Source organism: Trachurus trachurus, assembly GCF_905171665.1.
Source record: "Trachurus trachurus genome assembly, chromosome: 9".
Lineage (NCBI taxonomy): Eukaryota > Metazoa > Chordata > Actinopteri > Carangiformes > Carangidae > Trachurus > Trachurus trachurus.
This window is the reverse complement of record NC_139895.1, coordinates 3,019,999-3,032,176: the sequence shown is the minus strand read 5'-3', so window position 1 is coordinate 3,032,176 and position 12,178 is coordinate 3,019,999. Positions and strand designations below refer to the sequence as shown.

General features: G+C 42.1%; 2 protein-coding genes across 3 annotated transcripts in view; both read right to left on the bottom strand.

Moving 5' to 3' along the window:
* LOC310991339 (phosphatidylinositol 3-kinase regulatory subunit alpha-like) overlaps positions 1-1,121 on the bottom strand; it is a 31,323-nt gene extending 30,202 nt beyond the window's left edge. The window contains exon 1 of the mRNA XM_083979012.1: positions 915-1,121. The gene's annotated coding sequence lies outside the window, so the exon portion shown is untranslated. The remainder of the gene's footprint in view (positions 1-914) is intronic.
* A 2,052-nt stretch (positions 1,122-3,173) lies between these two features.
* On the bottom strand, positions 3,174-8,395 carry shld3 (shieldin complex subunit 3). Of its 2 annotated transcripts, none has more exons than XM_083979052.1 (4): positions 8,269-8,395; positions 6,873-7,293; positions 5,186-5,601; positions 3,174-3,418 (listed from the first exon to the last, which is right to left on the bottom strand). In XM_083979052.1, the coding sequence occupies exons 2-4, from the start codon at positions 7,180-7,182 to the stop codon at positions 3,215-3,217; spliced, it is 930 nt and encodes a 309-aa protein (XP_083835178.1). In that variant the 5' UTR covers positions 7,183-7,293; positions 8,269-8,395; the 3' UTR covers positions 3,174-3,214. The 2 variants fall into 2 exon arrangements, with proteins under 2 accessions (XP_083835178.1, XP_083835179.1); XM_083979053.1 differs by having other exon boundaries at positions 6,882-7,293.
* Between the last annotated feature and the right edge of the window lie 3,783 nt (positions 8,396-12,178).

Genomic DNA, 12,178 nt, shown 5'->3' with positions numbered 1-12,178 from the left:
CCACATGTACAAAACAATAAAAACCCTTATATTATAGAGCTTTAATTTGCCAGACTGTCAAAATCAAAACACATTTAAATGAATATGATAACTAACAATGGTTAAAAACATCTGAAGACACTATTTTTACTGTAATTCTCACTCAAACTATTGATTGAGACCAAACTGATCAGACGGTGACATCATTATTGGCTGCAGCTCAAATTGAAATTAATATTAAATAAATTATTACCATGGCTGTTCATCAAGTATCAATATGGCTGGATGGACTGTAAAAACAATAGACTTAGACCTTCTAATGTCATTATCAATCAGTCAATAATTTTCATAACTAATCAATTAACCACTGTTTTGGTCCGTTACATGTCAGAAACAAAAGAAAGATGTCTAAACCAATCAAATATTCACAGTCACAAAGGGTGAAACCGTGAGATAATAGCATAAAGAATAAAATAAAAGTGTTTTAAAAAATCGATTATCAATATAATATTAAGAACTATATTTTTGTCATTTAAACCTAATGAAGCCGAAAAGAAATAAACAAAAGTGTGTAACATGTAAATATATAATAGATTATAAAGTGTGTTTATATATTTCTGCTACAGATGATCACAAACACACAACAGGTTCAGGTTTTAGAGAAAGAAAAACAAGGTGGAAAGTGAAACAAGACTGGATTTTAAAGGTTTTTAAATCATCCAAACAAGACTTTAACTTGAATGTTTTTAAACTTAAGGTTTTAGAAACTCTTTAAAGCATTAAACTTTAACATTTTAACTCTTAACCATTGTATAAAAGGAGTGAAAGAGCCCCGGGGTGAAGCACAAACACAAGTAAATCCCTCCAGGAAACCGGAAACGACAGTAATAATGCACGCCAGCGTTAGCTTAGCATGTTAGCAACGACGGACTCACCTTCTCTCTCTTTTTGTTTTAATAATTCACCAGGAAACTGGCCCCGCAGAGCGAACAGCGGACGCCATGATGGAGCAGCGAGCTGACATGGACACAACAAGACGATGTTTCCCCAAAAAACTGAGATTATTCGCTGTTTTTAATCGATTATTTCCAAGATGAAGACGCTCGTGTGGCTCGGCAGCTTCAGCTCAGCGTCAACGTCTGGATGTTAGAACGTCAAGTGGCGACGTCACAACACAACACAACGCAGAGCTTCCGGTGCGGACTTTCAAAATAAAAGGCCGTTGTTTCCTCACGTCACGGCGCAACAAAAACATTTGAAAAATAAAGGTGTTTTTTAACGCTGCGTTGTTATATTATCACCACATATGCACAGATTACAATATATTATTCACGTATATCGCATTTTAACGATTTATTTCCCACGCCAATAATCGTTATATAACCGTGTAAAGTGAGTGTAATTGACAACTTCCGGACACCCCCTTCAAAATAAAACACGTCTAGTGAACATGTGTTGCAAAATTAATGCACTACACACACACACACACACACACACATACGAGGCAGCGTTTTCACGGGTAATACTTAAAAATAAAAATAAACATATTTGAGTTTTTGTCCTTCTTATTTTTATTCTTTTGCCGCATATTTAGTACCGTCAAAGGAAAACTAAACTAAACGTGGATTTAAAGAGATTAACAACGATTACAGCTGCTGGCTGGCTGGCCAGGCTAGGGAGGCTGGGCTCTGACGTCACTTCCGGTAACCTAGATTTTAATGCAGTGTGCACAGCGCTGTCAAGACAAGGGACCCTAGCAACAAAGAGAGAGTGTGTGTGTGTGTGTGTGTGTGTGTGTGTGTGTGTATGTGTGTGTGTGATGGGGGGTGTACTGTATTCACGCTGCCCCCATTCATTCAGGTCTTACACAAGCAATGCAGTGTGTGTGTGTGTGTGTGTGTGTGTGTGTGTGTGTGTGTGTGTGTGTGTGTGTGTGTGTGTGTGTGCACCAGTTTTTTTCTGTGTCAGTGAAAAGCAGGGTAACTCCCGTATCATGTGACCGATGCTGCTGCTGCTGCTGCTGCTTTTCCAGAACAAAACTAAAAAACATCACACACCGACACTTCAATATTATATTTAAAAAAAAATATTATTAAACCTTTATTTACAATCAGTGCGATGACAAATATACACAACATCTGTTCCACAAATGTATAAATATTAAATCACAGACACAAAGGAACGATAAAGCGGCTCATTAATGAAATAAAAAAATCCTTAAAAATAAAATATCAATGAGGCTTTGCACTGTGTTTATTGGATTCAGTAGATACCGTAGTTATGCTGAGCTGCTGAGGTTTTATTGTATTTGTCCCAGAGCAGCAGTCGTTCAGTTTTCCTACCAGTCTGTCATGTGTTTGCTTTTGTTTTTATATCTTAATCTATATTTGTACATTCACAGTTTTCATATTTCTGTTGGGATCTACCCATTAAAAACTGACGATGCCGTTTCCCTTCCTCCTCCTCCGCTCACATTGGACCATTAATAACAACAGATTTAACAATGATCTGAATGTACGTTTGGCCACTTTCTGCACGTTTACCTCTTAATTTCTGTCTTTCGTTTTATTTATTGACATTTTAAAAAGAGAAAATGGTTAAAATAATTCTCAATCCTCATGAGGCTGCGTCCATTGGTTTTAAAAGTTGATAATGGAAAAGGAAATCCTGCAAAAACAGAAACTAGTTGTATCTGAATAAAATAACCACCTTATGGTTCTGAAAACGAACTGGTTTTAACTGGTTTAAACGAACTTTCTGGCGTCAGAAACCTGGATTAGTTTTTTAATCTTGACTTTTAGGAACCTGAGAGATTGAAGCTGGAGACCGGACACTGTGGCGGCGTCCGTGTTAAAGGGATAGTTCAACATTTTGTCAAACTGGCCCATTGCCATAACCCCTATAGTCATAGCAGTAGGTTCGTTACCTTTAATTGTCTGCGCAAGCTATTTTTTAGAACGGCGGAGCAGAGCCGCGAGCTGCTCAAAGTTACAACTCCACAACGCTCTGGTGGACAAGTTGTGACCTGCACATTCACCACGCTATGAGATAATAACACAACGTTACCACACAGAGTTGTTTTAGAGGGAAATACAGAGACTGATGATGAAAAACTGTCCCTGAAGGCAACACGCATCAGCTGGTTTTGCATGAATTTCCCTCTGCACCAACAATTAAAGGTAACGAACCTACTGCTATGACTATAGGGATTATGGCGAGCGCCGTCTCTCCTCCTCTAGGCGGTGAAGACGTTGCCGAGGCGACGCACCGACAGGCTGATCCGTCCCGACAGCTGCAGCTGCTCCTTCAGCAGTCGACCCACCTGCTCCGAGTGCAGCACGTCGCAGAACACCCAGATCTCCGCGCGCTCGCGCTGGATGTTGGCGTTGCACGTCGGCAGCCGGGAGCTCCGGACCGAGCGGCTCAGAGAACGCCACACCTGGACAGAAGAGGAGGAGGAGGAGGAGGAGGAGGAGGAGGAAGATGAGACGACAAGACAACAAACCAACAGCAGATGGAAATGTCTCGTCACCGTGGTCTTTATAACACGGGTTCCCAAACGGCGCCACTGACTGACGACTCCTAGACTGTCAAATACTAGGGCTGGGACGATATGCTTTTCTCCCGATTCGATCCTTCTACGTTTTTTTTGGATGGCGATTCGATTTAAATTAAATTGCGATTCTACGATATTGCCGATTCTCTCGATTTTTAGTTATAGCACTTTTAACATTTATCTGCACACAAATACTGTAGGAGCCTATAAATCAACATACTCCATTATAAAGTGAACTTAAACCCTTTTCAAACCCTGGACTCACTGAATGTAAAAAAAAAAAAAAAAGGCTAACAAATGCACATTGCACAATATTTAAAACAATTCAAAAAAAAAATTCCGATTTTTTCAACAAAAAAAAAAAGTGATTTAAAAATCTTCAAAAAGTACATCGCAATATTTATGTGAATCGATTTTTTTCTCCCACCCCTATCAAATAACGTATAATTATGTAACATTACGACACATGAAGCAAACACTCTGAACTATTTTCTCTTCTGAAATCCCTCCGCCCAGCAGCCGTGTCTGGAAAGTAGTTCCGGCTGCATTTGCCTCTAAAACAACTTGTCCCTACTTGGGGACCTGGACCATTCACCTCCATTGTGTTCACTGAGCAGCTCACGTCTCTGCTCCGCCGATCTCAAAGCAACATGCACCGATGATTAAAAGTATTGAACCTGCTGCTGTGACTATAGGGTTTATGGTGAGAGGAGGATCTGACTAAAATGTTGAACTGTCCCTCTAACGACACAAAAGAACAGAACAAGAGGGAAGTGATTTTACATATAAACAAGATAAAGAAGATAAAAGCAGAACAACGCAGTCAGAAACCGTGGCACTGAGTAAACATGTGAACAGTTTCAGCGTTAATCTCTACTAATGAGATGGTTTCGTTATGGAGACAGACACTCAGAGATCTTCCCAACAGACACAATCTGTAAACATCTAAAGATGAGGAGGAATATTCATTTGAATGGTTTTATTTATTCTAACCACTACTTTTATCCCATTAAACAAACCCAGAGGAGTTTGTATTTGGTTCTAACAGAGTCTCGTATTAATGTGGATGAATCTACGTGACCACTTGATGAATGAAAACGCTACGGACGCTCATGGGATTTGTTGGTTTCCCATCTCATCAAACTCATCAAATACACAATCCAACAACTCCACAACACTCTGGTGGACAAGTTGTGAGCTGCACATTCACCACGCTACGAGATAATAACACAACGTTACCACACAGAGTTGTTTTAGAGGTAAATTCATGTAAAACCACTGACGTGCGTTGCCTTCAGGGACAGTTTTTAATCAACAGTCTCTGTATTTCCCTCTAAAACAACTCTGTCTGGTAACGTTGTGTTATTATCTCATAGCGTGGTGAATGTGCAGCTCACAACTTGTCCACCAGAGCGTTGTGGAGTTGTTGGATTGTGTATTTGATGAGTTTGATGAGGGAAACCAAGAAATCCCAGCTCTGCTCCGCCGTTCTAAAAACAGCTTGCACTGACAATTAAAGGTAACAAACCTACTGCTATGACTATAGGGATTATGGCAATGGGCCGATTTGACAAAATGTTGAACTATCCCTTTAAGTTAACCCTCCCAGCAGCATCATCAGCAGCAGTTCAGAGTCGAGTCGTCTCTCACCTGCTCCAGGTCTCGGTCCGGTCCACAGTTGCTGCGGCCGATCACCCACTTGGCTCTCTGACGGAGGTGCAGCTTGTGCAGCGCCACCACGCGGCCGAACGCTCCGGACAGCGACCGGGCGCCGCCGCTCTGCAGCAGGGCGCCGCCGCCGCTCTGAGAAGAGAAGACGCTCCAGGTGCGCTTGATCGGAGAGTCGGCGCCGCTGAAACCTGCTGCTGCTGCTGCTGCTGCTGCTGCTCCGCCCGTCTGAGGTTCGTCAGGAGAGAGCTGGCGGCGGCGTTGGCGAGGGGGGGAAGCGGGGAGGAGATGGAGCGGCGTCTCCGACAGACAGAGGAAGTCTCCACCGGTCTGGACGGTTTCTGGTGGCAGGGCTCCTACACATTTGAAATTTCCAAATTCCATACTTTTTCCAGACCCTAATTTTAAAAAAAAAATTCAAAAAAAGTGTGATATTTGAGTAAATATTTGTGCATTATATTTAAAAAAGCATGCAATTAATCATTTGTTTTCGTTCTTCTGAATGTGTATGCCATTATGTCACCAAATAATTTCCAGGAGATTGTAGCTAGGTACAATAGCGTGTACAAAATAATTAAAGGTGTACAGAAAAGAAAATTGAATTTGAGCCCACTCTGGGTCATAAAATGAGTGCAATAACTCATCTTTCAGACGATGTAGGCCAAACTTTGTGCAAAATTCTATTTTTGACTAAATCCGGGATGAAAGTGTGTTTTTTTTTTCCGCATTGGATAATGCAGGCGCACGGATTATATGTCAGCCTGTACACGATTCATCAGCCACTGATATTTGATCCGTAATCCGTCATTCAAACGTCTGACACACACACACACACACGGAGCTCGGTCTCGCCCCAAGCTTTGAATATCCCGCCCACTCAATAACGACCAATCAAATTCGTTTTCCTTACTCGGGTAAACTCGTGTTGCAGCTCGTGACAACTCGGCGCGACAAACAGGACAAACGGCCGTTTCTGTACACCTTTAACCCAAATAACTTCAGATAAGACTAAACCCAGATAAATATTAAAGCAGAAGTAAGCGATCCGGTCTTTTTGGCTGCGTTCCAGGCAGGCTTTTGAAACAGCTTCAAGTCACGACTTACGACTTTGTAGCGTTCCAGGCAACCCACTCGTGTTTTTCCGACATGTTTTACCAGTGAAAGTCACTATAACGGCCACTCGTAACTTCTGACCCGTGAACTCGTACCAGATCGACCTGGTACGACTTCACAGGTCGGAAAAACACGAGTTACGGGTTGCCCTGAACGCACCATAACGTCTTGTCAGCCGATGGAGTTAGCAGCCCCCGCCCTCGTCATGGATCTATTGGTCCTCGTCCCTACGTCACCACATTCAGGCGCATCCCTTGGCTGCACACACAGAGAGGACTGCCCCTTTATGCCGTTCTCTCTCCTCATTGGATAAAAACTGTAGGATACGAGAAAAGTTTTCTCCTGGGCTCAGAGCAGAGCAGAGTGACTGACAGACCCGTGTTTCAGACCAAACACTCTATAGAAGTGATTGCTGTCGGAAGATATAACTATTTAAGACTTATATTAACACAAAAATATCGCTTACTTCTGCTTTAAGATAAATGTATTTCCATACAATAGTTTCCATTTTCCATACTTTTCCAGACCTGGAAATGTATAAAATCAAATTCCATACTTTCCATACTTGTGTAGGAGCCCTGTGGTGGAATGGAAGCTTCGTGTTTCTGTCGCTTGTCTTCTCTCGTCGCCGTGTGAGCGTCTGAGCTGCTGTTAGAGACGAGCAGCGGCGGCGTTGAGGCGGTGATGACGGGAGCGGGTCTGGCCGGTCTGATGGGCGGCGGGCGCTGAGCGGCGTCGGAGGGGAACCAGGGAGAGAAGAGCGGAGCCGGACGACGGGGGAACGGGGCCAGGAGCTTCTGAGTCGTCTCCAGCAGAGAGCCGAGCTCCGCCACTCCGGACGGGAAGTGAAGAACCACATCCTCCATCCACACGCAGCTCAGAGGTCAGAGGACCGACGGCAACACGCTCCTCCTCATCTTCTTCATCATCATCATCTTCATCTTCATATCAGCCCAGGTTGTCGGGGAGGAGGCGACCTGTGGGAAAAAGCAACACTGATTAACTTTACAGCTACAACACTTTCACACACAGGTTTAGACATATGAGCACATGAACACGTAAGACATGTGTAATAAATTATATCAAGGGAATCAATCAAGTGTGGTAAAACACAACATTTAAGTTGTGTACGTGTCCCATAAACTGACTTTAAGCAGTTAACACGCTGTCAGTCACTAAAAACTAGAAAATAAGCACTTCGTGGGCAGTAGTTCCAGCTGCATATTTACATATTATATCCAATACACACAGACTATATGAAATATATCCTTTAATGTGTGAAACAATAACAAATATACACTACTAGTGCAAAAGGAACAGCCTAAATACAAGTTAAATACAGTGCTGCTACATGATTTGATTACGTTACATAAACATAATTTTAAAAGGAGGCTGATATTGTGTTTTCGACAGCACAGTCTGTCCTGTCTCTCTTCTGGTTTGTGTCTCTGATGACATAAAGTTTTCTAGAGTCTTGGATCAGTCCAGCACTAACCAGTGTTATTATTATTAAACAGCGTCTTTCAAAAGCAAATCAACCAATCTGTGTTTAATTTGTCTTAGTAACACTGACACTTGATAACACATGTTAAGAGCTCAGAGTGAATGGATGTAGAGAGATAAACAGAGAAATAAACAGATAAACTTCGTGTCTATGAGATAAATCGAGGTGGTAAATACGAGACCAGTGTGTAAAAACAACATTAACGGACGGTAACGGGGTTTTTCTACGGTCACAGTTTAGTAAAAGTTCGGTTCTGTCACCAGGGAAGCTAATGTTTTTAGCTTGTTATGCTAACGTTAGCTGTCTGACGCGACGAGACGAGCTCAACGCGGCGGGATAAATGTGTTGAAAACAGAGAGACGAGCGGAGATTTGTGTGTCAGAAGTTCAACATGAACTCGACAGACCGTATTATAACAAAACATGAACAACAACACAGATAAACACACCTGTTTGTTTCAGTTGTTAACGGTGGAGCGGCTAATGCGGCTAACACGGAGGAGACGGTTTGTTGTTGCCATGGGCGCCTCCCGGGAACTCTCGTGATATCTCGCGATATCTTCTTCTCTATATTTCACGGCGGTTGGCATCCAGCTCTTTGGTGCATTGTCGCCATCTTGTGTCCTGGAGTGTCAGCCAGACAAGACTTAAACCAACACTAAGGAACTTTTCAACCTTCATAAAATATTTTCATAACTTTTGTGATGGTACATCGACTTACAACAGGTTGAATGACACCTCTGTCGTGGCCTGAGGGGGTCTGTATCATTATGGTCTGAAGATTTTCAGTTTAATCGCTCCTGTTTTGCGGTAGTTGCGTCTGTCCCCGCATAGCCACGGCAGCGATGAATGGGAGCGGATTGAAGTTCCGCTGTTTAGGCTGTTTACATCCCTCAAAGCCACAGACAGCATCAGATGGCGACTCAAACATGCACCGAGAAGTTTATTTAGGCTACTTCAAGCAAGCCGACATGTTTGTAAAAGTAGATCTAATTCAAAGTCTCCCGGAGTCTCGCGCGAGACCCAGTTGCCGTGCTGGTGTGTTCACATGCAGTAGGAAAAGCTACCGTTTGTGTCATAAACACAGGAATATCAACTCTTGACTTGCTTCAAGTGTACATTTTTTTCCACAGACAGCGTCAGGTGGCGACTCAAACATGCGCCGAGAAGTTTTTTTTACTTGAAGCAAGTCCAGAGTTGATATTCCTGTGTTTATGACACAAACGGTAGCTTTTCCCACTGCACCTGAACACACCGCGCACGGCAACTGGGTCTCGGGCGAGACTCCGGGAGACTTTGAATTAGATCTAGTTTTACAAACATGTGGGCTTGCTTGAAGTAAATAAACTTCTCGGTGCATGTTTGAGTCTCCATCTGACGCTGTCTGTGGAAAAAGAATTGCGGCTTTGAGGGCTGGAAACAGCCTAAACAGCAGAACTTACATCCACTCATTCATTGCTGCCGTAGCGATCCGGGGACAGACGCAACTACCGCAAAACAGGAGCGATTAAACTGAAAATCTTCAGATTCCTTCTTTTAGACCTAAAATGATAGGAAAATACACCCCTGAGTTGAATTCGCCTGGAATTGTCCTTTAATAAAGTCATTCTTATTGTTGTTCTTAACATTAGCGGAAATGAGCTGAAACTTCAGTCTGCAACTAGTTGGTCGACATGTGTTGCACTGCATGATTCAGATTCAGATTCATGATTTATTGTCCCTGAGGGGAAATTCATTTTCACAGTTCTGTTCCAGAGGTAAATGCAGAGACTGCTTGATGAAAAACTGTCCCTGAAGGCAACGTGCATCAGCGGTTTTGCATGAATTTCCCTCTAAAACAACTCTGTGTGGTAACGTTGTGTTATTATCTCATAGCGTGGTGAATGTGCAGGTCACAACTTGTCCACCAGAGCGTTGTGGAGTTGTTGGATTGTACCAGTAACTGAACTGTGGGATCGTCACGGTAACCAGTAATAATAAAGACTTGATGCCAATAAATCAATCCGTCAGACTGTATTAGTATAAACTTCACAATAAAACAAATCAATAAAATTAAATCAAATCTGTGGAAACAAAAATATAAAGATGGTCTGTGGTGGTTTCCTGATGAGCTCGCCAAACAAACTTTGATGATGAAGCGTTTTAGTTTAATTTCATGTAAGAAATTGTAAATAAAGTCGTCAAAGGTGAAAATGATTCAAACTCCTGTTATAATGACAAAGACTTTTAATTTTGAAACTGAGAGCTCAGAAAACAAAAACATAAATGTGCTACAAATTCACAAAACAACTTCATCAGTTTGACAAACACTGGTTTTCTGGGGACACAATAAAGTGAGGGACCACTTTAATGTTTATTGGCAGTTTGATGTCTGTTTACGTCCGTCAGTCACAAGCTGTGTTTCCGGGTTTGTTTACGTTACGTGGATGCAAGCCGATCTCCTTCAACCATGAACCAGGGGTGCAAACTTGTCACCTCTGCCTCTGTTTCACTTTATGTTGCTGGTAAATAATGTGGTTGTAAAAGTAGCAGGCTAAAGTTAAATTATTTAGTATGCACTAATTAAAGGGGCAGAGCTGTAAGAGACATTTTAGCTTTTATATTTTATAAGATATAATTTTTGTAAGAACCACAATTAATAAATATAGGTTATATATTTCAGTGAATATCTAATTGTTCTTAGCATTTCTTCGATAACTTTCTTTGCCCAATAAATTAAAACATGTTGGAACTATCAATGTCTCCTCCCTTGCAGCCAGAATCTCACCTACTTTTAACGTCAGACTGTCACAATGATGTATCAGATGTCAGACTGCCTCATTCTTTCAGTTTTAACCTAAATATACAAGACATGATTGATTTTCCCAACGATCAAATTATACCAAACCGAACCGAAAACCATGACCACAAAATCATGAACCGTCGGCCCCGGGCTATCGGTTCAGTAGACCGCGGCTACTGCCTCGGAGACGTGCCGGTAGCATGGATGTAGCCTCATACTACCTCTGTATTTCTCCTAAAACAAACGTTGGAGCAAATTTCCTAACAGGCGATATCTGGATAAACTGACCACAGACTGGGGAGAGACAGATTGTGCAGGTTTAACAGGAGCAAAAGCTGTGCAAACCTGAGTAAATCTGGACCCTAGTCTCATGCTAAAATTGACTGTAAATTCACCTTTAAAGTTGGTTTTTAAAAAAAATTCTTGGGGGAGCATGCCCCCGGACCCCCCCTAAGGGATCGGTATCTTGTCACCTTTTTTACCCCTGATGAGTTTGCACCCCTGAAAAAAAAAAAGAAAAGAAAAAAGTGTGCACTGCAGTGTGTTTTTATCATAGACTGTAAAAAATATGGACGTAGCGCCCGTTTTTTCATAGCGTCCGGTGTCCGGTGGACACGGCCCCTTTATGTAAAAAGAATATGAAATGTCAAAAGAGGTAAAGGAAGTAATTACATTTCTAACTGTAGGCCTAATTCTGTCATTATTGACTGCACTGTAATTAATTTATTATTATTAACCTGTCTGTTATTGTTTTCTGTTTTTTTATTATGATCAATGAGCTACAAGCTCTTATTTTGAAATGCCACACTGACGAGCCCCTGCAGACTTCACGGGGGCGCCCTGTTTCTAGGCAACAGTCTGCTGTCGGAGGACTCGTGGTAGGTTGACTTGTAGCCTACTGGTCAGTAAACTTTATTTTTGATGGTTAAATTGCACATTATTTATAGATACATGAAGATCTTTCTCCAACTGCTGATGTTCTGTGATGAAGCTGAGTGAGATACACGAGGAGTAAACTGTTAATGTGGCTGTTCGGTAGCTTTGTTAGCTCAGTGTTAGCTTGTTGTGGCTAATCCTAGCGGCGTAGCTGTTTAACAGGGGTGTGTTTCACAAAGCGCAGGTGCAACTCCAAATGTGTGTTTTATATGTTAAAGTTTGTCTCATTATAACGTGACGGGGATGTGGTGTAGTCATCAATCACACCCGGAAATAATCCAGAAGTGGACCGACCTACTATGAAAAAATAAGAGAGAGAGAGAGGGAGAAGTGTCCGTGTGGTGTCATGTGAGGGTTGTTCAGATAAACTGACGGTGCAGAACAACGGGAACGATCAAACAAATCCTCATAGAGAATAAAACATCCAGTTGAGGGAGTTTACACGTCCTGTCAGCCGCTGCTTTCAGTCTGCAGGCTTCAGATAAAAGGAGAAACTCAGGGTTAGTTGGAGAAAACCTGCTCCAGAGTGTGTTGCCATAGTAACTGACTCCAAGCTTCAGTTACCATGAGCTGTAATGCAAACATTCTTCAGTATCATTTTAAAACATTCAATATAATGACTATAAATGGATTTTTTTCCC